The sequence below is a fragment of the Lathamus discolor genome, chromosome 1 (genome assembly GCF_037157495.1).
Source record: "Lathamus discolor isolate bLatDis1 chromosome 1, bLatDis1.hap1, whole genome shotgun sequence".
In the NCBI taxonomy this organism is placed as follows: Eukaryota; Metazoa; Chordata; class Aves; order Psittaciformes; family Psittacidae; genus Lathamus; species Lathamus discolor.
Window position 1 is genome coordinate 57,632,695 of NC_088884.1, and position 22,983 is coordinate 57,655,677.

Here is a 22,983-nt window from a genome sequence, read left to right on the forward strand (position 1 = left end):
GCTCTTTTAAGGAGGAGCGGCGCAGGGAGCTGACGTGTGGCTTTGGCGCGGTAGCGCTGGTGGCGGACGGGTGGGCTTGGTGCGTGTGGCGGTGCTCGGGGGCCGGGAGCTGGCCTGGGGGTGGACCGAAGGGAGCGGAACCGAACCGAACCGGGGCTCTCCTCTCCCCCCCCGGGAAAAGGGGCCTCGGTGTACGGGCCGCGTGGGAAGCCTGAGCTCCCCGGCAACAGGTCAGGTTGGACAGAGCTTTGGGTGGCATGGTTTAGTGTGAGGTGTCCCTGCCCATGGCAGGGGGGATGGAACTGGATGATCTTGAGGTCCTTTCCAACCCTAACCGTTCTATGGTTCTGTGATTCTGTATTATTGAAAGGAGCGAGATTTTATTCTCACGTCAGCTGGGATCTGAGAAAGGTTTTTCTGTGCTCCTTACCAGCCGTGGTCCCTCCCTGAAGACCTCCCTCCTTCGGACAGGACCCGGGCTGGCTCAGCGGTTGCTATGGAGGCTTCTCCATCGCAGCGCACAGCAGTACCGAAGCATCCCTGCAGAGGTGGGAGAGCAGAGTTCAAACCGTGAATTTTCTTCCCTTTGATGCTGGAGAGGGCCTCTTCTTCACAGTCTGTAGCAATAGGACAAAGGGTAATGGGTTTAAACTTAAACAGAGGAAATTCAAGTTGGATACAAGGAAGATGTTCTTTACTGTAAGGGTGGTGAGGCACTGGTGTGGGTTGCCCAGAGAAGTAGTGAATGCACCATCCCTGGCAGTGTTCAAGGCCAGGTTGGACAGAGCCTTTGGCAACGTGATCTAGTGGAAGGTGCCCTGCCCATGACAGGGGGTTGGAAGTAGGTGATCTTAAGGTCCTTTCCAACCCAAACCATTCTATGATTTGCTTGGAGTGGGGAAGGCTTAAAGTCTGCACCTCCCACCTCCAGGGTGCTTGACTTGCTAGAGCATGAGTTAAACTGCCTCTTCCCTTCAGATTTCTGAAGCAAGTGAGGAAAGTGTTGAGGTCAAGAGAGAGCATGAGCCTCCTGAGAGTAGCCTGCTGAGCAGGTTGACTGCTTATTGGGAGACACTAATGATTCTGGATCTAAAGCCAAAGCTTGATTCTGATTTTTCTTCAACACAGGGCTTTTATTCTTTGCATAATTCTTTGTTTAATAGAATGTAGTGGCCACAGATTGCTTTTTCTGAGGAACTGCATGAGTTGAGGTTGGGAGCTACAGGATGCAACCTCAGAGGAGACTGGGGAGAGGATTCCAGAGAAATTCTGAGCTGTCTGAGGGTACTGCTTTTGGATATACACAAAGATGGAGCTTCAAGGACTCTAGAGATTTTAGGGGAAACCCTTGTCTCCTGTCATATGTAGGCATTTCCAGTTTGAGGTTGCACTTGGATAAGGTGGTGTTGGGACTACAGCCTTGGGCTTAGAGAACTGTAGAGCTATGTAAATAATTGGGTGCTCAACTCCTCTTGCAAAATGAGGGGAGGTAAGAAGTTTGCAAGATGTATGAGAGATGGGGTGCCACAATTTCTCTTTGACTCTGCTCTAAGAGCCTATATAGTAATAAATATATTCATATCTCAGTGGTGCAAGAAGTGGTCTCTGCTTAAGGAGAGGTGTTAATCACATGGCTTTCCTTCATGCTCAATCCAGGCTTGATTGCTGACCTGTTACTTGTCTCTAAGGCACTTGGGCTGGTTGAAGTCTCTACAGTGACTGCAAAATGCCATCAAAATAAAGCCAGTCTTGCCTTAGGCATGATGGCCTAAATAATCTCATGAGCTGTCTTCTATCTCTACACATCTATGAGTCAAAGAATGGGATTTATGTACTAGCAGCTAGTTATCCTAGTGCTCACAGGTTTGTGCATTGGTTACATTTGATTTTATTTTCTTTTTCTGTTAGGGTTTTTCCCCTGCTGTAGTCACAGAATCACGGAATCATAGAACATTTTAAGTGGAAGGCCTCTTCAAAGGTCATCTAGTCCAACCCCCTGCAATGAGCAGGGACATCTTCAACTAGTTCAGATTGGAGATGTTACCAGTATACCACCTTGGATCGACACTAGAGTATAGTGGTGCAAAGACACCATGTGCTGATTTCCCTTAATTGGTATAGTTTACAGGTTGTATTGATACGAACCCTTTTATGTCAGCGTAACTAATTATAACACTACCTTAACTATGTGCTTGAAATTGTATGTTTTATACAAAGCAAAATGTAAAATGTAAGACCTTCACGCTTCCATGCCAAAAAAAAAAAAAAGCCCAATAATTTTTCCTTATGCCTTAATTTCCCATGTAAACAGAGAAGTGTGCCTGGCAAAGTAGCTGTTACAAGGGTGTTACTTTTTATCTTGTCTCACTTCATCTTGCCTCCAGTAGAGTCAAGATGTACATCTGTAGTCTCTACAAATATGATAAGGTTACATCAAGACAGTGGAGGATCCCCTGAAAGTTTTACTCTGCACAGATGCAGCAATCTGGGGTTGCCTGGAGGTATTCTGACCAAAGAATTTTTCTGACCAAAGTTTTTATTTGCTGATAAATAACAGTGGATTGGATTCTGCTGTTAACCTGAATTGGAACTGGGATCTACTCCCTAGGTTTGTTGAGATGCTAAACTTCCTAGCCTGTGTGTTACCTTTGCACTGGCCTGTTTCTTAAAGCAGTGCTTTTACTGGCACAAAAATCAATCAACCAAAAAACTGCATAGAGTCCCAAAAACTTCAAATAGGTAAGTAAAACTTGAGATTTGGATTCATAAATAAGTTATCTCTGTGGTTGCAAGAGTTTGAGGTTTCTCTTTTGCTCTAGGCCAGGATAAACCAAGAGTGTTTTGCTATGTTCCTTTTCTCAATACCTTGGGTATTGAGCGGGTGAAAAATGAAAGCATTTTTCACCTGCTCTATGTTTTATGTTTTTTACTGGCCAGCTAGCGTGAACTATGCTGCCTCCTGTAAAGTCTCCTTATGACTACATGCCATAACAATTTTCCACTAAGCTTTCTTCCCCACATTTTCATTTATTCTGTCTGACACTGAGTAAAGTTACTGCTAATTAACCACACTTGGAGGTGTGCATATGTGCAAAAAGAAAATGTGTTTAATTCTGTAACAGACATCACAGCATTCTTAAGCTTTATCTATCTAGCTATAGCCAGTACTTTTAAAAAGATGTAAGCGTATGGCATATAAAATGTCTGTCAAGACCCCATCAGCTCTCCTGCTTAATTAGCTCTACTCTGCAGCCCATACTTTCTTGTCGGACCTCAGTGAAATCTTAGTCAGACACATCTATGCTTGCTGAACAGATGAAGATCTTAAAGGAAAGTTCCTTAAGTATCTGTGACACATTGAGGATGCTGGTAATTCTCACTGGATTTTGAGCTGCTTGGGCAAAAAGACACAATTGCAAAGATTTTGAATGTCTACCCTCCTAACATATGACCCAGTAGGAGCAGTTTACTCTGTTTATAGAGAATTCCAGGGTCCACAGTTCTCTATCTGTGATTAAATTTGTCACATGTCAAAACCCCACCTTTCTCCTCTTTTACCTGTGATGAACAGACCAGTGAATTTGTCCAAAAGAACTTCTTGAAGGGAAGAGCATAAGCACATGTGTTCTGGAGACCAGGCTGTGCAGACTGCAGAGCATGCACAAAAGAAATGGCTTGGCTGTCTATTGCAAAATGTTTCCACATGCTTGTCTAAGAATAAGCATAATTTCTCTGTGTCCTACAGAAAATTGTGGAAGTGGTTCTTGTATATGTGCCTTGATACCTATTTGATGAGAGTGTCAGGTGTTGGAAGAAGTAAGTGCAGCCTTAGTACCTGCCTGGTTTTTAGGCACAGTAATCCAAGTACTGGTTGGGAAGCAAAGTCTGAGAGGAGCAAACAGACTAACCTGAAAAAATGCAAAGAACTCAGTGTTTGTACCTGACTGATTTCACTTCATTTCATGTTGCTACATGGCTAGAAAAAAGGAATTTACCAGATGAAAGTTACGAAGTCTTGAAGCTGTTAGCCCCTGAACAAAGGATTAATTTCCAATGTAAAATGTAACCAAAGGGGCAAAACCAAAATGACTTCTGTGTGAAGGTGTGAAACAAGGCACCTGTTTGTAAGTTCTTGTAATAGAACTCCCAGCAAGTATCCTGGAAAAGAAAACTTTCTAAGGGTTGAGTGACAATGGACTTCTTTGCTTTGTCAGACATGCTGGAAATACTCTTTGGTGTTTGCTTGTGCTCGCTTTTCTCAACAGCTGGGATAACAAAACTTGATGAACATGTCGTTTGGAGGAAATGGGCATGCCTGTATGAAGGTGTGTGGGTATGACTATGGGCGTGAGAAAGTTGTAAGTATAGTAGGTACAGATCTTTATTCTCAGGCTTTCTTGAAGTGGAGACTACCCCATGCCCCCTGCCCCACCAATAGTTTTGTGTTGTCTTTTCTCTTTGAAGATTTTGTTTTACTTCATTATGAAGTTTTCTGCTTGAGCCCAGTCCTAACAAACTGACAGCTTCATTCACATTTTACTGGAAAGAATTCTCCTCTACAAGTGTATTAATGCTGAACACAAGGGAAAGTGGACAGTGGCTGTCACAGCAAGGACACTGTAACTTGCAACCCCACATAGTGGGAGCTGAGTGTTTCCTTACAGTACCAACTTTGCTTTCTGTAGGGAGATAAATCAGTGAAGCTATATTTATTTCTTTCAGGATTATGTCACGTTGCAGTGTCTTATTTCCTGAAACAGCATGTTAGCCTCTCCTCATGTATTTCCACAAATTCTCAGAGTTCCTATTTTTAGACTCTGTTGGACAGTGTCCTTAACTATTCTTTAAGGACAACTTAAAAGAAATCATCATCACTTATATTAATAGGGCCTTAGTGACTTATTCTTCCCCACTATGGATATTAATCTAACAAAACTATAATAGGGAGCTGCAGTTAACCTCCTCTCTTGTAAGTCCCTATAACTGTGCTGTGAGAAGAGCAATAATCTTGCATTGCCTTTCTTTAATTTCTAGGCCATTTTACTGATAGAATGTTAGAATGGCATCATGGATGATGATGTGATAAGCTTTATACTCTTCTTAGGAAGGCATGTTGGAAGAGAAGGAGAAGAAAGAGGAAAGAGGGGTATTAAGCAGAAAAGTAGATATGATGAGAGGTTAATTCTTGGGAGAAGGAAAGGAAGAACTAATGACGGTATAGTTCTCCCTCCTCTGTGAGAACTGATTGTTCTGTTACACTGCAAAGAGATCCACCACACACTGTGCCTCTCCAAACAGACGTGGAGATGGCTTGCAGCAGGCATGCTTAGGCAGCTCGCTTTTATTTTATTCTGTCATTTGCTCCTACTGTGTGATCCGCTTAGCTGGGCTTTTGCAACTAAGTTACTCTGAACACCTGAGGTGCTGAAAGGAGTATTCCCTGCAGCTACTAACAGGGATACCGCCAGTCACCAGGGCAGTGCAGGTCCTATGTGTCCACTAGAGGACAGTGGTATCTGCCGGTTAACGTCTTGTTGCAGCGTTCCTGTGTGAAGCTGTTACATTTTCGCCTAATTTGAGATTCTTTATTATTAAATACTGTCTAATTAAGAGCTGGCTGCCTGCCATATTCAAGTAAGGAGTACTTGGGCTAGATTTTTTTAAGTTTTGGTTTCTCAGCTTTGTTAAATCGTATGTCTTCTCAATAGATGCCTTTTAGAGATTCATCTTGTGTTCATAAAGCCTTTTTACCTAAGGTAGTGTTTTGATTTGCTTGTCTGTATTACTTGTCTCTTCTGACACACCCTACATTCCCTACAGCTGTTCAGAAAACATGCTCACATCTGTGACTACCTAGGTTGTTTGTCCTAGGGGATATCCACAGGGAATCAACACAAGCTGTTGTCGAAAAGCAGGGCTTGGGGCCTGTGATATGACCCTGTGATACCTAGAGAAAAGCCTGTGTGCTGCAGCAGTCTCAGTTCCTTCAGAGCAGAGAAAGCATAGCAATACCAGCACAGTCCCCACAGCCTGAAGGGAGAAGTTGCTGCATCAAGTCAAGGTTTAATTCAGTCAAGTGATCTTTGCAAGAGGTAATAAGGGTAAAAGATGTAAATTGTAAAAAAATGGCCATGCTTGGTGAAATTGCATTCCTGGGCTAATTTGTTATGCTGAACCCAAGGTAAGTCACCTCAAAGGAAGAGCAAGGAGGCAGTCAGCAGGTGACCTAAATATGCCTTCAGGCCAGTAACATGGAGGAACTGGAGGGAGAGAGTTGTTCACCTGGGGATTAACTAGCAAGAAGGTTCTGCTGTTTCATTTACTAGCTAAGCAATTAAGCAATTTTCTGAAAGAGGAGAGTGCATTCTTGCTGCCGAAGTGTATTTAAATGTATGTCACACCACACACTGCAAAGTAAGTTAGCATTTGCCAGTCTGTGAACTTACTGGCTCCTGCCCTTCTATTAGAGAACACTCTTTCCTATAGAGAATCAAGCTGTGAATATTATCGTAGGTCATTGTCATCAGCAGTGGCTACTGCAGGAAAATCTTGGCAAGTAAAAGAAACAAGGGTTTAATTGGAGAGGATTAAAGGTGTGTCAATGTTGGTTTTATCTGACACCCTTTCAAATCAAAGCCTGCTTCTGTAGGCAGTTTGTATCTTGTATAGTTTCTCTAGTTTATCGGTGACTTAGAAATACATGAGTCTCCTGTGGAGTATTAAGAGGGGCTTAACCTATGCATTGTAAAGACTTGTGCTAATGAGGTTTGAAGCAAAGAAAATCAGGTTACTTATCTGTGCTGCTACTTTGCCACTGACCCTGACAATTTAATGGTGATTTATTATTTCTGGCATGCCTTCCAGGCCTGTTAGCAGAACACTCTAAGCAGAACTGCCCTGAAGTTTTTAGGAGTCCCTAGGGAACAGCACTGAGAGCCATTTCCCCACATCCATATCATGTATCAGTCACAGACAGCATGGAGAAACACTCCTATATCACTGTCTAACCTGCGCCTTTCTTTAATTGCGATTATTTCCTTAGTATGGCATTCAAATCTGTGTTCTTTACCGTTCGCCATGACACGTGGGCCAACCTCACACACGTCCGACTGCATTCTGGGCTTGACTTGGCAAGTTTCTGCTGAGCATGCTACTTCAGCATTTGCTTCGTAATCAAGCATGTGTGGGTAGCTGTGTTCTTTTCAGAAGAGCTGTGCATGTGCTTAAAGTAAGTATGTGTTTAAGTACTTTGCAGCTTCCAGCCAAAATGGCAAACACTTGGGCAGAGTTTAGTTCTAAACAAGCTGTTCTGAAAGGCTTCTTCAGTACCAGCCAGCCAGATATTTGACATGTTACTGGGACGTGTTGCCGCTTCAGAAATTTTCAGGGAAAGGACAAAAAGCCAGTGGTAGCACAGGTGATGATTTGAGTCACTTGAGGTCAGAAATTTGCCTGTCATTATTATGAAGGGATTAGTGCTCTAGACTTTAATCTGCACAAGAGATCCTTCATCCTGTTGTTGGTATACTAGAAAGAAACAAGTTCTCACTTACGCTTCATATGTCTGCTTGGAGGGGAGGCAGACACCCTGTCATAGTTGTCATATCAGGCATCTTAGTAGAGATGGTGTATGGAGCCAAACCAACAAACTTACTTTGTGATAAACCAGTGTCTGTCTCGAGTGTGGTTTTACCCCAGATTTGTTTCTGTGTGTTTGCTATCTGACATACAGCTCTTTTAATTAAATATGAGGTTTTAGGAAGCCTTGTGAGAGAGTGTATCTTAGGACTTGTTTGCTTGGTTGTTTAGACTAAAGGTGTGAAGCACATGCATAAACTAAAAGCTTGTTACATTTGCCATTGAATCTCTTTCTTAAGAAGGGAAATGGCTTTACTTCGTTATATAGCAATATATGTAACTAATACATATAACTTCTGAATTGAAGCATTTGCTCTGAAATCTATACATTCACTTTACACCTTGAGTTGGTAACTTTAACATTCCCAAGTGCTGCTGTGTAGACAGATGACGTTCCCAGGGAAATAAAACTGATACCAATTTTATACCAAGTGGTACAGCTGATACCAGTGACTTGTAAGCTGGGAGTAAAATGGAAAGCATCATAAATTCATCTGTGCCTTGCAGGCAGGATCATATGCTTTTCAACTGGCATAGCCAAAAATCTGTTTGTACATAGATATCATTCCTTCCCAGTGGTAGTCACTGAACAGATTCTGTTCTACATGCCAATGGACTATAAGAGAGCAGGTGTTTCTATATCTAACGTACTTCAGCTCTGAACCCATGGCTGTTATTTTGACTTGGAATCAGCACACATTCATTCCAAAGTCTATGACCCTCACTGCCATAAATACTCTTTTGTTGTTGTTGTTCTGAGTCTTTTGCATTATTTTAAAGAAAATATCACCATGATATTCTTCTCTGATTCAAGTGACTTTCCATACTCTACCTCTGTGGGGTTAATTATTTCCCCTTTAAAAAAAAGACTGATTACAAAAAATTACATACAGTGTACTGGACTGAATCTCATTCAGACAGGTTGGTGTCTTGATAATGCTACTGACTACCTACAGAAAAACTAAATTTAGGTATGTTTCAGGGGACTTACCTAGTAATCCCAAAATACAGATGCAGGGTTCAAAAAGCATATTCTTAGTTGAGTTTGTGAATAGTTTGAAGAATCCCAGTTTTAATATACATTGAGAAGTAGGTAGCATGTTCATGACTTATATCTAACTGAAAAATCTGAAAACACTTTAGTTAATTAAATTCTCTCAAGCATCCCTGTGAGTTAGAGAAAACACACAATGTCCATGGGTTACATCACTTTTGAAAAAATGTAGTTGCCAAAAGTATTTGTAAGTCGTATTTATTTATTAAACCAGTATCCACCCCAATTTGCGTTACATTTGAAGAATTCCCTGTACCATTGAAATGACAGGAATGGAAGTAGAAAGGATGATGGTGAAAGAATGATTGGATTAGGGAGATTATTCCCAAAATTTAAAATCCTAGGGCTTTCTGAACTGGATGTCTGTTATGAAGCCTCTGTAGCCTCTGAATATCTTGGGGCTCCCTGTTCTTCTGGAACATTAGGTGACAAGTAGTCACAACTCTGCTTCACCTTGCCCCTAATTCACCTTAGCAGCATATGTCCGTAAGGATTCAGTTTCACCACATAGGGTGAGCAGAAATAGCAGCTTACTGTCATTGAAAGAGGGAAATACAGGTCTCTCATCTCAGACCTCCCTTTCTCCTGGCTGTGTAGTTTTGCCCCTTACCTTGAACTGCTGTTAGCAGTTGTTGGATTCCTCTGCAAGACAATTTAGTTCCCTAAAATAAGGGCGAAAAAAGACATTGGAGAAAAAAAAAAGAATAAAAAGAAGAGGTAGTTCTTTTACTCATTACTACTATAATAACTGGTGAGATGCAGTAAGAATGAAACCATAAACCGAGGTGCTTGATGTTGGATACCAGCTGCTCACTCTATGTTTTAGGATGTTTCAGATTACCTCTGGTGCTAGCCTGTACACTGTATGCATTAGTTAGGCCTTCAGGTTGAAGTGTATTAGGTGTGCTTCTGGAGCACATTTTTCAGTTTAGTTTCATCTGAAACTGTCCAGTTTGTGTGCTTTAAGACTGCTTCATGATGCAAACCAAGTGTTCACACAGTGAACTGAATCAGCTCTGTAGGGGAAGGGTATGACTGCAAAGCTGGGTGAGTGAGAATCAGCTGCAGTCCTTTGGCAGGCCGTGTATCTGCTCAGCTGTGAGCACACACAACCTAACTGCTGAGATATTGCTCAAATCCAAGTTCCTAGTGCTCACCTTCATAACAGCTTGATGCAACCTTTGCTTCACTTAAAAAAGCAGGCAGATTTGCAGCAGCAAACTGCATGCCATGAAAAGTGTGATTAGTGCAAATCTGGGGACAAATACATGGTTAGCTGTGTTTGATCTGATCATACATACGCACCAAAATCAGTCCTAAAAGCATACTTGCACACCACACTATGAAAAGCTCGGGGTATGACACCCAACTAAAGTGGTACTAGTGAAGGGTGAGCTCCCAAGTGTAAACCAATGCCAAAGATGTTAAACAAGTCACCTTGTAAGCATCGGAGCTGATGAAACATGGCTTTCTAGGTTTTATATCTCATTGACAGATAGCTATACCTTTGTAATCAGTGTCTGAAGTCTTTCAGATAGATACGGTAGCTTTCCTATGTGCAGATTCTCTGATTCATAGAAATACATAGGTATCCTCCACGAGGGTAAAGCAGAGTATCCCTCTTCTGCCTTTTTTCATAGAAGTTGTAGAACCTAAACTTTTGTAAAGGTACCTCCTCCTCTGTCCTCTGTAGCTTGTATGGGCCAGCACTCTTATCTAGGCACAGGGTGATTACATCAGCCTCATTTCCATAGGAAGCCAGATAAGAAGAGGGAGCCAGGGTTAAGCTTCCAAAACTATTCAAAGGTGAACCAGAAGCAAAGAAAAGCATGTAGTAAGTCATTGCAGTGCCTAGCTTTCTGGTGCCTGCCTCCTGAGCAGGGTCCCAAACCCTTTCATGGCTCCATTTGCAGGGAGGAGGAGACAGGCATTGCAGAACTGGGATTCCACACAGCAGATAGAGAGTCATTTCCTGGGTAGTGCTTAGGGAGCGTAGGCCTTGGCTGAGCAAAGGGTTTTCCAGATCACAGCCATGTGCTTTGTTACCTAAATTCTTTTATGGATCAAGTTCCAAATTAACAGGTGAACTTTATAGTCAAGCCTAAAGCTATCTAAGGGATTTGTAAGTGTAACTGGGACATGAGAAACCAACTGGATTTAGGAGAAAAGATTTACTCATCAAGGTTTGCAGTAGTCAATTTTCCATTGGATTTTAATCTGTATAGCCAGATGTCCCATATCAGTTTAACCTTCTTGCAGGGAGGCGTGTTCCCTGTATTGCATTTTGACGCTAAAAAGGTGTTTGTGTTGCTTATAGGTAGCTTAAAGATGGATGCTCCCAAAGAAGTTCAGCCTACAGGAGAGTTCACATGTCAGCTATGTAACTTAACGGCTCCATACACGTACTATGGGCAGAAGCCACCGCACACGCGCTTTATTGTGTAAGTACAGTCTTTCATATTACAGATTTCATTTATGCTATGAGCATTAATTTCATTATGCTATGAGCCTTGTACCATGGAATGACATACCGTGCATGAATGCAGTAACGTATCATACTGCCCCTGAGTATGGGGCTTGGTACTTAAAGTGACCTATTTCCAAAGGGAAGAAATGTTAAAAATTGTCAGCATTGATAGCAAAGAGAAAAATCAACTTTCCCAATCTGCTTCAACACCATGCAAAGATTTTCATTTAACTTATTTCCTAACCCCACTGCCACTCTAGAATACAACTCTACCATTATTTTCTGACTAGAATGCTGTTGATTCTCAGCCTATCAGTTCTGGGAATAGCACTTTCCTTTCAGCTGTGTCAGCTGGGAAACATGTAAACACAGGATCAATTAAATGCATACAGTAAAAACACTTTCCAAGAGCTGTTTGACTTGTTCTGAACAGCCATGTTTTTTTTTCATGAATTAGACAATTTGGCGCATTGTGTGGTATTTAAGTGTGTGGAAATGTAGTGCAAATTTACATTTTAGGAGACCAAAGCCTTTTCCATCTCTGCAAAGGAGGGATAGTTTGATGAGAAACTATGTCATTACAGTATTGTCTGCAGGCATGAAACTGCACAAAGCAGTTAGCTTTAAATGTACGAATTGCTCTGTTGTGTCCGACTCTGTTGTCAACGAACCCATCAGGCAAACATGGCCAGGAACTCACTGGAACTAGAAGTCAGGCATGTACTCATTGTTCCACCCTACTAAAACTGCTAATTTCTTATAAAATGGACACAGCTATTGATCACTACCTGCTTGGGCTGTTTTTCTTGGGCAGCTCTATTTTTATCATTCCAAATCCCACTCTGCTACTGGTTTTCTCTCTTCTACTCAGCTGAGCTTTTCTACTCAGCTACCTTTGATCAGGTCCATTCCTGAAGAGTCTAAATCAAAGCTGAACATAATCTTAACTTTAGGTTATCCAAGCTCTCTGTTATCATCTCAGCTTTATTTAGGTGACTGAGATTCAAAAAGCAAAAGAATAATGCTGAAGCATAATAATTCTATACATGCGTATAAGAAATAGCTTTACACACTACCTTTATTGGCTTTCTTTCTGGCCTACTCATATGTCCTAAATGGAATTGATATGGGAAACATATGCCAGACATAAAGTCTTGTATAATGGCCAGGTCTCTGCACAGATGATGACTACATTAAGACTGTGAATCTTGCAAGGGTAATCCAGTCTTTGTATATTGAGAGACTTGTTGACAAGGTGATCTCCAATGATAAAATGCCTCATCTTTCCTACGGAAGGCTTGAGCTATACCATTTTTTGTTTGAGTGGAGACGAAAAAGAAAAAGGAATACACTCACAGATACACCCATAAGTGTGTATGTATGTAGACAAGGAGAAGGCAATATGAATTAAAAGAATACCTTTTAATATATATATTGTACTCCATGTTACTACAGAATCCAAGTTTGATTTAAGTCCAGCAATAAGCCAGCCTTGCATGATGTCGTGTGCAGACAGGCACCCAAGTGACTTCTGTAATACTTTGCCTGGAGCTCACAGGAAGAATAAGGCCTTAGTCTTTCCCAAGCAGATTACCAAATTATTAATAAATACACTCCCTTAATACCCTGAAGCAAACAGTGGAGTCTGTGACATAAAGTAAGCATATTCCAGGTCATTGCAAAGCTCTGTGCCTGTAGCTCCAGCTTTCAAGAGGTGGGAACTGTAGCTTTACAGCAGTGACATAACTAAGAGCAGTAAAAACTTCCTGTACTGTCATGCACACAGCTTTGGAATAGAACTTCTAATAAAAAGCTGTGTATTTGAAATGCTAACTTGACAAGGTACTGAAGTTGGCCGTGCTAAGGTGTGCCTGTCAGAAATCATAGAATCATAGAATGGTTAGGGTTGGAAGGGACCTCAAGATCATCTAGTTCCAACCCCCCTGCCATGGACAGGGACACCTCTCACTAAACCAAAAGGAAGATAAGAAAATACTTCAAGGTAGAGCACTGAGAAAAACATAGTAAGATAATGTTAAAAGGATCACCAATTCCCCTAGTTTTAGAGGACACATAGGAAGTGCAGTATAGGACTCAAGGCAGCCACAGTGTTGGTATTTGAAGAGGAAAGGAGCTGCATATGAGCTACGTTGCCTCATGTGCAACACCAGGCCAAGGAAGTCAAGTAGAAAGGGCTGATACCTTTTCAGCCTCCAGAATTGCCCCAGCCTTTCAACTCTCCCTTGCTGAAAATGAAAGCCTGAAATTATTCTCTTTTTTTTATAGGCTTTTGGAAGAAAGCTATGTCATGAAGGATCCTTTCACCCCTGACAAGGACAAATTCCTCATCCTTGGGTCTCATTGCAGTTTGTGTAGCAGATCAGTGTGTGTTGGTACAGTAAGTAACAAGTAAAACAAGCTTCTTCAGTCACTTCTTTTTGTTGCAGTCCTGGTGACCTGTTGGAGAAAGACCAAACAGAAAAAAACCAAACAGCCTATTTGTAAGGCAAGCTAATTGTATGTTCTTGTGGATTCCCATAGATAAAGCTTTTTGTATTAAAAGAAAATTATCAGCAATTCAAGTGTCCTATTTACAGAAGAGCACAGTCCAACCTCACGAGTATTCTTTTCAACTTTCCAAGCCCAAGGAAATTCAAGGCAGGTCACATGTCACTTCAAGACCTTACAGTTTCAGTAGATCATATTATACCCAACAGTAGATATTTCTTTTTTGCTTCTAAAGGGAATATGACTGTAGCGACAGGACAAGGGGCAATGGGTTTAAACTTAAACAGGAAGTTCAGGTTGGATATAAGGAAGAAATTCTTTATTGTGAGGCACTGGAACAGGTTGTACAAAGAAGTGGTAAATGCTCCATCCCTGGCAGTGTTCAAGGTCAGTTTGGGCAGAGCCTTGGACAACTTGGTCTAGTGTGAGGTGTCCCTGCCCATGGCAGGGGGGTTGGAACCAGATGGGCTTTAAGGTCCTTTCCAAACCAAACCAGTCTATGATTCTATCCATGGATTGTTAGGTGTGTCCAGAGCACAGGGCTACCATCCTATTTGCAAAAGTTAATGTAGAAAGTGAGCATGGAGGAGAGCTGTGAAGTGGCGTGATAGCTCTCTGAAGAAGACTGCATTTGAGTAGCAGCTGGTAGGCAACCTTGAAACTATGAAATCTGAGTGCAGTCCAGAAAGGTGGTGTAAAATTACAGTTGTCTTAATTCCTTCTCCTCAGTGCAGAACTGGCCCCTTTGTTTGCTGAGAGTTCAAAGCAAAAATGAAGACAAGTTATTACACAATTATCAGTGTCTGGAGGCTGTACTATGCGTCTTGGAGGCAGTAAAATGAATTGAGAAAACTTAGGCTCCACTCCTTTCCCTCAGCAAGCCAGTTCTGTGATTGAAAGAGAGTCGGGACTGCAGTAGTCAGGATTCATGTATGATTCAGCCCACGAGGAGACATCACTGGCTTGTTTACACAGACAACGGCATGTATCTGTTATGCCAAACACCATTGCCCTAATGCCAGCCAGATCCCGACCTCCTCTTTCAAAGTGGTTGATTGCTATCCTAGAGTAACATGCTTAAATCTAAGAGTGCAGCTAGTAGCGTGAGCTTTTAGCAAGAGCACACCTGGGTCTTCAGTGTCAGCTTTTGCAGTTTTCAGATTCAGCCTTTTCAGCCTGCTCTATAATTGCAGGGGTTAGGGGCCAGCTCCAGCAGCATGATCCTTACTGCAGGTAGCTAGTAGTGGGAGTTTTAAAACAAACAGACCTCCTAAAAACTTCGTGAAGATGTAGATTTATTTTTGTATTTATTTTTCATGTTTGGTGGCCAGTTATAGCTCTGGTGGGACAAAATAACACTCCTGGCCTCCTCAGAGCATGAGGTGATATAATCTGGGCAACTGAGACAGCTCATATGCCAATGCCAGACAGTTTCTGTGTGGGGACTTTAGGAAGTTCTCTTGAGCAAAACAAAGGGTCAAATTACACTGACAAAATTTAGAGGGTTGGACAAACACAGCCAAAAGTAAACTGGCACACTTGGACAAGTTTAGCTGCTATTCTGATTTGCAGGGAGTTAGCACCAAGGATGGATTTGGCCCCTTGTCCTAAGAGGAGTGTGGAATAGCACCTTGTTCCTGATTAAATTTGTTTCCTATTCCTGAAGTCTCTTCTGTCATTTAAATGAACGAAAATCACCAGAACGTCAAACTAGGGATTGCAACTGAGATTATTTTTTTCCATTCTGGAACTACCTGAGGACTATGTGGGAGACAGATGAAGCACCACTGCTCTCTGGTTACGTCTTTGATAGCTGGGCTCAAATTTCCAGCGCCAAGTAGCTAAAGGCAGTTGTTTGGAGGCAGAGCTCACATGTGAGCAAGATCCTCCTAGTGACAATGTCACTGTCTCGGCTGGAAGTTGACTCACTCCCCCACAGAGCCAGTTGTAGAGTCAGATAGTTTGGGCTTATGAGCTTGATTCCTGCCCTGACATGTCAGGTTTAGCCCTCTTTTTTACAGCAGAAGATTGGCAGTTCAGGCACATTTTGGGCAAACTTGAACACATTTAGCTATCTTTATTCCCAAATGAATTTTCTTGAATTTAGGAAGGATTCAACTGGTATTTCCAAGTCTGGCAGTTGAATCTGTCAGAAATACAGCCTTTTAGCCTCTCAGTATCTTTCCACACTGTGCATTTCTGAATGAAGGTGGGGCCTTTTCTCTTTAAAAGATTTATTAATTATTTCTGTTAATCTAGGGCATAGCAATGTAAAGAGGATGTTAGCAATGAGCTAATAGAAGCCCCTTCTAATCTTTTTGACATTCCTGCCTATTTCACCCATTGTGGAAATATATCAATCATTTACTTCTTGTTATCTGAGTCTTCCCCTGATGGTATCACTCAGAGCAAAACCTTGATTGCAAATAATTGAGAATAAATTTCTTACCAAACTGCCCAGACCAGATAGTGAATCACATCTATGACTATGGTTTCAAAATGTATTTAGCAATACTGCTTTGGTAACATTGAAAGAGACCTGCAGAAATGAAGATTAGTGCTTTAAACACCCACACCACAAAGCAGGTAAACACATACTATTCCTCTTTCATGTAAGGAAAATTAAAAGTCCAGAGAAGCAAAGACTCATCCAAGGAAGTAGAGAGAGATGAAATTCGGATAATATCTCTGTGTACTGGTTTTGATTCCTGCTTGTGCTTGACCCAAGTAGATCAACTCAGTCCTGTTCCGAATCTTTCTGTAATGTTGTAACATAACATTTGAAACTGAAGAAGATGGTGCTTTCTTGGGCCTCTTTGGCAAAGAAGCTGGACCAAAGTGATGGAAAGTTTTCAGTGGCAGGTTGCTTTCATTTTTATGTTGACTCAAAATTGTACTGGACTAACCTGTAGCTTTTGTATCTAAGGAGGCTTAGATACAGGTCAGATTTTAGGCTTTTCATGAGACAACCTGTGTTAGCTGAAGTGGCTACCCTTACAGCCTCTCTGCCAGTGAAAGTCAGGACTTAACAACTGCTCTGTTTACTGCTCATAAACTCACTTCTGCAAATATTCTCTTAAACCTCACTCAGTTAATTTACTTCAGTCAGCTTGCAGTGTCCATCACCCTACTGAACCAGTCGTTATCACAGCCTATTGGTAAGTGTTGTTATTTGTGGTCCAACTGGAAATAATTCTAATTATTATCTGTAATGTCTTAAGACACATCAAAACCCCACAGACAGGAAGATAACAAAAATGCTTTTAAAAGTCCTTAGGAAGTTTGAGTGCCCTTCTTTCTTTCAGAAAACGGAAGAAGTGATACCATCTCACCATATTAGTCATTTAAAACAGTTATTTCTTTTTTATTGCAACACTCGTTAAACATAGGAAAAGAAGTGTCTTTTGGAGAAGAAAGTAGGACAAGGAGCAAGTTTCATCTCTTACTGCTCACCTCAGCAGACAGTGACTAGATACTGACCTTGGACATGACTAGGTATTAAGTGATAAATGTAACGCTGCAGCTACTTTCCACTCAACTTCCAGTCATGCAGGGTCAATCCTGGACACAGGCAGAACCTTTCCTTTACATACAACTTCCTTTACAAGTATGATAAAGATACTATCCCTGTATATATTACTTCCAGACATGATCCGTGTCACAACAGAAATAAACTCTGGCAGTATGCTTTGTCAGCACAGTTTTGCCTGAACCGGATTGCTAAGTTTGAAATTGAAATGGCCTCGTCCTGCCTTGGTCATGGAAGAGGTGAAACCTGTTAAAGAATTTTCCAGTTAAGCATGGAAGCCTATCAGGATAATGGTCAAAGAAGGGCTTGTCTATACATGCTAAGGGTAATTTGTAGGGCTTAAAAACAACAGCTAGGCTGAATAATCATAGAATCACAGAATGGTTTGGATTGGAAAGGACCTTAAAGCTCATCTAGTTCAATCCACCTGCCATGGGCAGGGACACCTCGCTCTAGACCATGTTGCCCAAGGCTCTGTCCAACCTGGCATTGAACACTGCCAGGGATGGAGCATTTACCACTTCCTTGGGCAACCTGTTCCAGTGCCTCACCACTCTGATTCCACAGCCTGCCTCCAGGTTAAGTTCATGGCTCTACAGTGATGGGCCCAGCGCTCAGATATGCGGTGGCTTATATTCATTATTTGTCTAAGTCCCACTGGCCAAAGTTGGCAGCTTATTTCAACTAAAAGAATGTAAATTGAGTACCTGTCTATCTGTGAGGAGCTGTGCCTTGACATCGGAGTTCCCCATCTGCAGAACAGAAGAAAAGCCTCTCCCCTGCTTTGCTACTGCCTGGTGGCACAGTGGCCATCACTGTGGAGCCATGAACTTAACCTGGAGGCAGGGGGAGCTGTGTGTCATTTTGCAATACAAACAAGAATAGCAGGGCCAACTTAAACTCTAATCTTCCCTTTTAATTGGCAGCTTAAAGTATTAGGGATACCAAGAGACAGAAAACAATAGGCTCTGGAGGTTGTGCAACTGAAATCCAGTTTCAGGGCTTTTCAGAGTCCAAGTCCTCACACTAGCTCTCATTACGAAGGTACCTGGCAGGCGGTGCAGAAGCGGGCAATGGATGAATAGGAGTTGTTCCTTGGGCTTGGAAGTTGTACAGAAGCAGGCTGATAGAGACTGTGATAAAATCATCTACTGCTAAAGTCTCAGTAGTGACAAGGGATGCAAAAGGAAGAACAGAAGCACAGAAATAGCGAAGCCGAGCCCCCAGAGAAAGGCCAGCCACAAATTACCATGGCAAAAAAAAACTTTGCTATTTAGGAAAAATGCAATGGAATCCATTACTCCCTAAAAGATGTCCTCAGCCATCTAAATTGATATTGTTATTCATGCTTAAATCCCCAAGAATAATCCATCAGCAATACCAGGACCAGCTTACCCATTAAATCCTGTTTGGAATTTAGTGATCAGCATGCCGGGAGAACCATGGACTTCAGTCTTGCTGCAGGGCAAAGGAATAATACATTAATAAGCTTCTCTTCCAGTTGTCCAAACTCTGTACTGTAAATTGGCTGAGACAATTAAACTGAGATTTCATCCATTACCCACCTTTACCTTGAATAAGTGCACTCACTGATTAGAAACTAAAATCATACATGGTGCTAAAGCTTGAGCTGATGTCTCTTCTCTGAACTTTTGATGGCAAAATATAAAAGCTGTTGTACACAAAGAAGGTATTTTCCATGCCCTTGAAGTGGAACGCTATGATCTGACTGGTTTCATTCACAACTGATTTGGTTAGCAGTGTTACAGACCCAACATTTTTGTTTTTCAGTCAGTTAGCTCTAATCAGATGCTAGTTATTGAATAGGAAGAAGCAAAATTGCTGGAATATTTCAACCTAGAAGAATTTAATTTAGAATAATTCTACATATAAATGTGGTTTAATGAGACTGGAACGGAAGCAGTTCCATTTTGTGTATCCTGCTAATAATGATACTTTCTTTACAGGAATGTAGTCTGTTCTACTCCAAAAGGTTCTGCCTCCCTTGTGTGAATGAAAACCTAAAAGCCTTTCCTTTGGAAATACAAGAAGATATGGATAAAAGGAAGCCCCAAGAAAAATCCTCCTGCAAAAAAACGGATACAAGAACATAAATACTGAACGACCAAGAGAGACAGTTCTTTGGCCAGGGTTTCTCCTCTCTCCCTTTGGAGACTATCATGTTGCTCCCTTTTAAAGAAGTGACCTTCATCATCTCACTACTACAGAACGCAGTTACACATTTCCTTACAATTGGCTTGGCTTCAAACATTGTCATGCAGCGATTGCAGTGCCAGCAGTATGGCCTGAAGGTGTTGAAGAGCCAGAAAGAAAGGCAGACAAGCCTGTTGTCATCATGCAAAGCGCATGTAGTAAAAAACTGAACAGTGTATAGGATAGGAAACATGTCCCAGTTTTCACATTTGTTAGTTTAATGTTTTATATTGTTCTTGACACTCCTACAGTGTTATGAAAATCTGGGACAGATTTATCTGGCTTAATTCAATATACATCCAAGAAAGTCAGTGTACACCAATTGTTAACATGACAGAGCTGTCCTGCTAAGATTACAGTCAGCATGGAATTCAAAGCTTTATTTTTAAGTGTAAAATAAAATTGTTACAAGAAAATGTTGCAGATACCCATAGCAATACCTAGATTTCTTCAAGATTAGGATATCAATACTATCACAGCATTAGACTTCTGAAAGTAGGTGCTCTTGTAATAGAATACCAGTATAAGAATAAAAGAAAGATACAAGTTACTTGCAGTTGCAGTAATTTTCCCCTCAATCTTCTAAACCCGTATAAATACAGCAACAGGAGAGCATCCTTAATATACCTGGTTTATACTTTACAAGTAAAGATGACTTCCTTTTCACTGTCACATCAGTTAATCTGGAAATAGAAAAGTTCAGCTAGTAAGTTTTAATTCTTTCCTGAACTGGGCAATTAAACTGCAGCGAGAGTAGAGGTTTCAGTCTGTTTGGGAAAACGGCAGTTTGTTTAGCTCAAAAATTAAGCTCACAATTATTTATGCTGACTTTGTCTTAATTACAGGGAAGATTAAATGGCATTTATGTAAAAACCACTTAGTCCCACACCTTAAGGATATGTCTAGAATGCTCCCTAACCATGAAGTCATGTGTTTACTCAAGCTTTTGTTGGCCAGTGGTTCAGAACCTGTTAATGCCTTGGTTAACATCTCTTTGCTCAACTCTTCCATCCCCATCATTTGTCGTATGTCAGCATCTAAACTTGATCATTTTAGTAGCATGAACTGTGTGTCTGTTAAAAGAAATCAACATTATCTCAGTGAGTTATTTTTAGATCTTTTAAGCTATTTTGGTATCCTAACATTGTCGTAATTTCTGAACCTAGTATATTGGTGTCTTCTGTTGAGGACTGGAATTTCTTGCAGTTACTAGAGAAGCAATAATGGACTTATTCATACCCTTTTCAAGCTCTTAGATGCCTTAAGACTTAATATATATATATATCTTTAATTGTGGGGAAAAAGATAGCTACATGTAAAAAATATTTCAGCTTTCTTTTTGCAGTAACAAGAGCCTATTCTTTTAAAGAAAGTGATATTAAATTTATATAAAATTGGAAATTTCATTTTCACGTTAGCCACACCAAAAAACTGTAAGCGTACCTATCTGCTTAAAAGCTGCAGTGTACCTGTCTGCCCTGTACGAGTAACAGGACATCCCATGATGAAACATCAACTGTAAAGAGAATGAGCGATGCTCAAAAAAGAATCATAGCATTTTTCCATCTTAAAATTCTAGTGTTATAATCAAGCTGACAGAAAGCAACAGTTACATGAGATCACATAATATGTTTATACCAGCAAATGTTTTCCTAAAACATTTTATTTCCTGTATTTCACAATGTTTGCAGCAGGTTGCATCTTAACTCTTAGCTTGAAAATAGGCTTTAAAAGCCTGGCTAGCACAGTTCCCATCTAAATGAGAATGCGCCTTTTGGTTGTATGACACCCAATCTGTTTTGGCACTGGGAAATGCACCCACTAATGTGCTGGGAAGTATCTCATGTCTCTGAGCTATTCTCCTTCCTGTTCAACCTCATCTGTGCCCTTTAAGAAAAATGCAGTTAACTTAATCATAATCATTATCTTTGCCATCATGCTAAGATATAAGAATCACTTTAAGCCCTCAGAAATGACCCGGCCTTTAAGTACTTGTTAAGTTGAACCACAGCTTAACGGTGGAGAGGGAGTAGACTCACATATTGAAAGGTAACAGAATCTGTAACTGCAGGATTTTCACTTTGGCCCAGTACAACTCATTTATCTATCTCGAGTACAGTACAAAAAGCCAAGGTAAGGATACCTCTGCTTCACAGTACGTGGTTCTGCATACCTTTTAGGTGAAGAAAAGCACACTTCCAGCAAGTACCACAAAGTAGTTCAGTAGCCCAGGGCCATCAGATATGTTCTGTCACCTCTGGTCCATGTTTTCGGGCAAGCTGACCTATATGCAACTTAGTGTTTCCTGGAATGACAAAGGATTATCATCTGTGCCCAGCTTTTAAAACTTAGGTATTCCATGTTCTCATATTCCCACTGAACATGAGCATTATGGTCTCGGTATCATAATTCTGGTATATATGGGATTTCATGGGCCAAATGCCATCATGCCCGACTTACCAGCCACAAGGTCTACTCTTCAAGATAAGAACGACCTTTGCAGTTCGGTTTCATCAGGTTCTCCGAGTACTTTCTGCTGCTCAAAAATAAGGACTTCAGTGCTGAGCACAGCTGAGGAAGAAATGTGATTCTTTATCTTTTGCTGCAGTTTTTGCTTCATCACCGTTTTATCAGCTTAATAAATCCCCAGATTCTTGATGGAAAACAGTAATCTGTGACACATTGAAGCCATGCTCCTCAAATTAGTTAGCATGCTGCACTACATGTAAAAGTGGATTTGGTGTTTGTGAAGTTACAGAACCACAGAATGGTTTGGGTTGGAAAGGACCTTAAAGCTCACCCAGTTCCACCCCCCTGCCATGAGCAGGGACACTTTCCATTAGACCATGTTGCTCAAAGCACTGTCCAACCTGGCCTTGAACACTGCCAGGGATGGGGCAGCCACAGCTTCTCTGGGCGAAAACTTGACCAGATGTCTTAAACTGGTCATACAGTCAATGAGAAAGGAAGCACACAGCAGGACTGTGGGTCAGCAGAAAAACTGGTGAAATACATATATATATTATAATAAATATATTATGGATGCAATGTATGTATGTATGTTGCACACACATTCATAATTTAAAAGGTGTGTCTAAATCTGTAAGCATCAGCACTTTAAAGATGCCTTCAAAACGTCCTTGTAATACACACATTATGTAGCAAACATACGTAATACAATTTGTGAACAGATACTTGATGCTAACCCGAAACAATCTTGGCGCCAATCCCAACAAAGGTTGCTTATCTACTCTTGTTAGCACGAAAATGAGCATGATTACTCCCTGCTATAAAGTTAAGCAGCTGAGAGTTTTCTGAAGCAGGGCTTTGTATACCAAACGAAGGCAAATCAGGTTAAGGCAAGTTCGTAACTGCAGCAGAGCAGCACAAAAGACACATTCGTGCCACTGGTGCTGTCGTAGAAGGAGTTACGGGTGTCACCGTCCTCAGGTCTCAACTGCAAACATTTACACAAGCTATCAGGCGAGATCACAAGTGGTTGTACGAGGGTAAAGAACACAACTACTTTTGTGTACATAAAAGTTACTCATGCAGGTATGGTCACTGAATGAA

The 22,983-nt window shown here is 41.2% G+C and overlaps 1 protein-coding gene across 9 annotated transcripts; it reads left to right on the forward strand.

Moving 5' to 3' along the window:
- On the forward strand, positions 1–19,960 carry CDPF1 (cysteine rich DPF motif domain containing 1). 9 transcript variants are annotated; one of them, XM_065672690.1, is made up of 6 exons: positions 89–230; positions 2,609–2,739; positions 7,043–7,228; positions 11,010–11,133; positions 13,446–13,557; positions 19,164–19,960. In XM_065672690.1, exons 4-6 carry the CDS (start codon positions 11,021–11,023, stop codon positions 19,308–19,310), a joined length of 372 nt encoding a protein of 123 aa, XP_065528762.1. In that variant the 5' UTR covers positions 89–230; positions 2,609–2,739; positions 7,043–7,228; positions 11,010–11,020; the 3' UTR covers positions 19,311–19,960. The 9 variants fall into 9 exon arrangements, with proteins under 9 accessions (XP_065528752.1, XP_065528738.1, XP_065528762.1 ...); XM_065672666.1 differs by lacking the exons at positions 89–230; positions 2,609–2,739; positions 7,043–7,228 and adding exons at positions 21–79; positions 434–548; XM_065672671.1 differs by lacking the exons at positions 2,609–2,739; positions 7,043–7,228 and adding an exon at positions 434–548.
- Positions 19,961–22,983: the final 3,023 nt, after the last annotated feature.

Excerpts from the sequence above, each read along its gene's own strand:
- CDPF1 (XM_065672666.1), top strand. The coding sequence starts at position 497 with ATGGAGGCTTCTCCATCGCAGCGCACAGCAGTACCGAAGCATCCCTGC. Across the intron at positions 549-11,009 it reads ACCGAAGCATCCCTGCAGAG|GTAGCTTAAAGATGGATGCT; the intron begins GTGGGAGAGCAG and ends TGTTGCTTATAG. Across the intron at positions 13,558-19,163 it reads GATCAGTGTGTGTTGGTACA|GAATGTAGTCTGTTCTACTC; the intron begins GTAAGTAACAAG and ends CTTTCTTTACAG.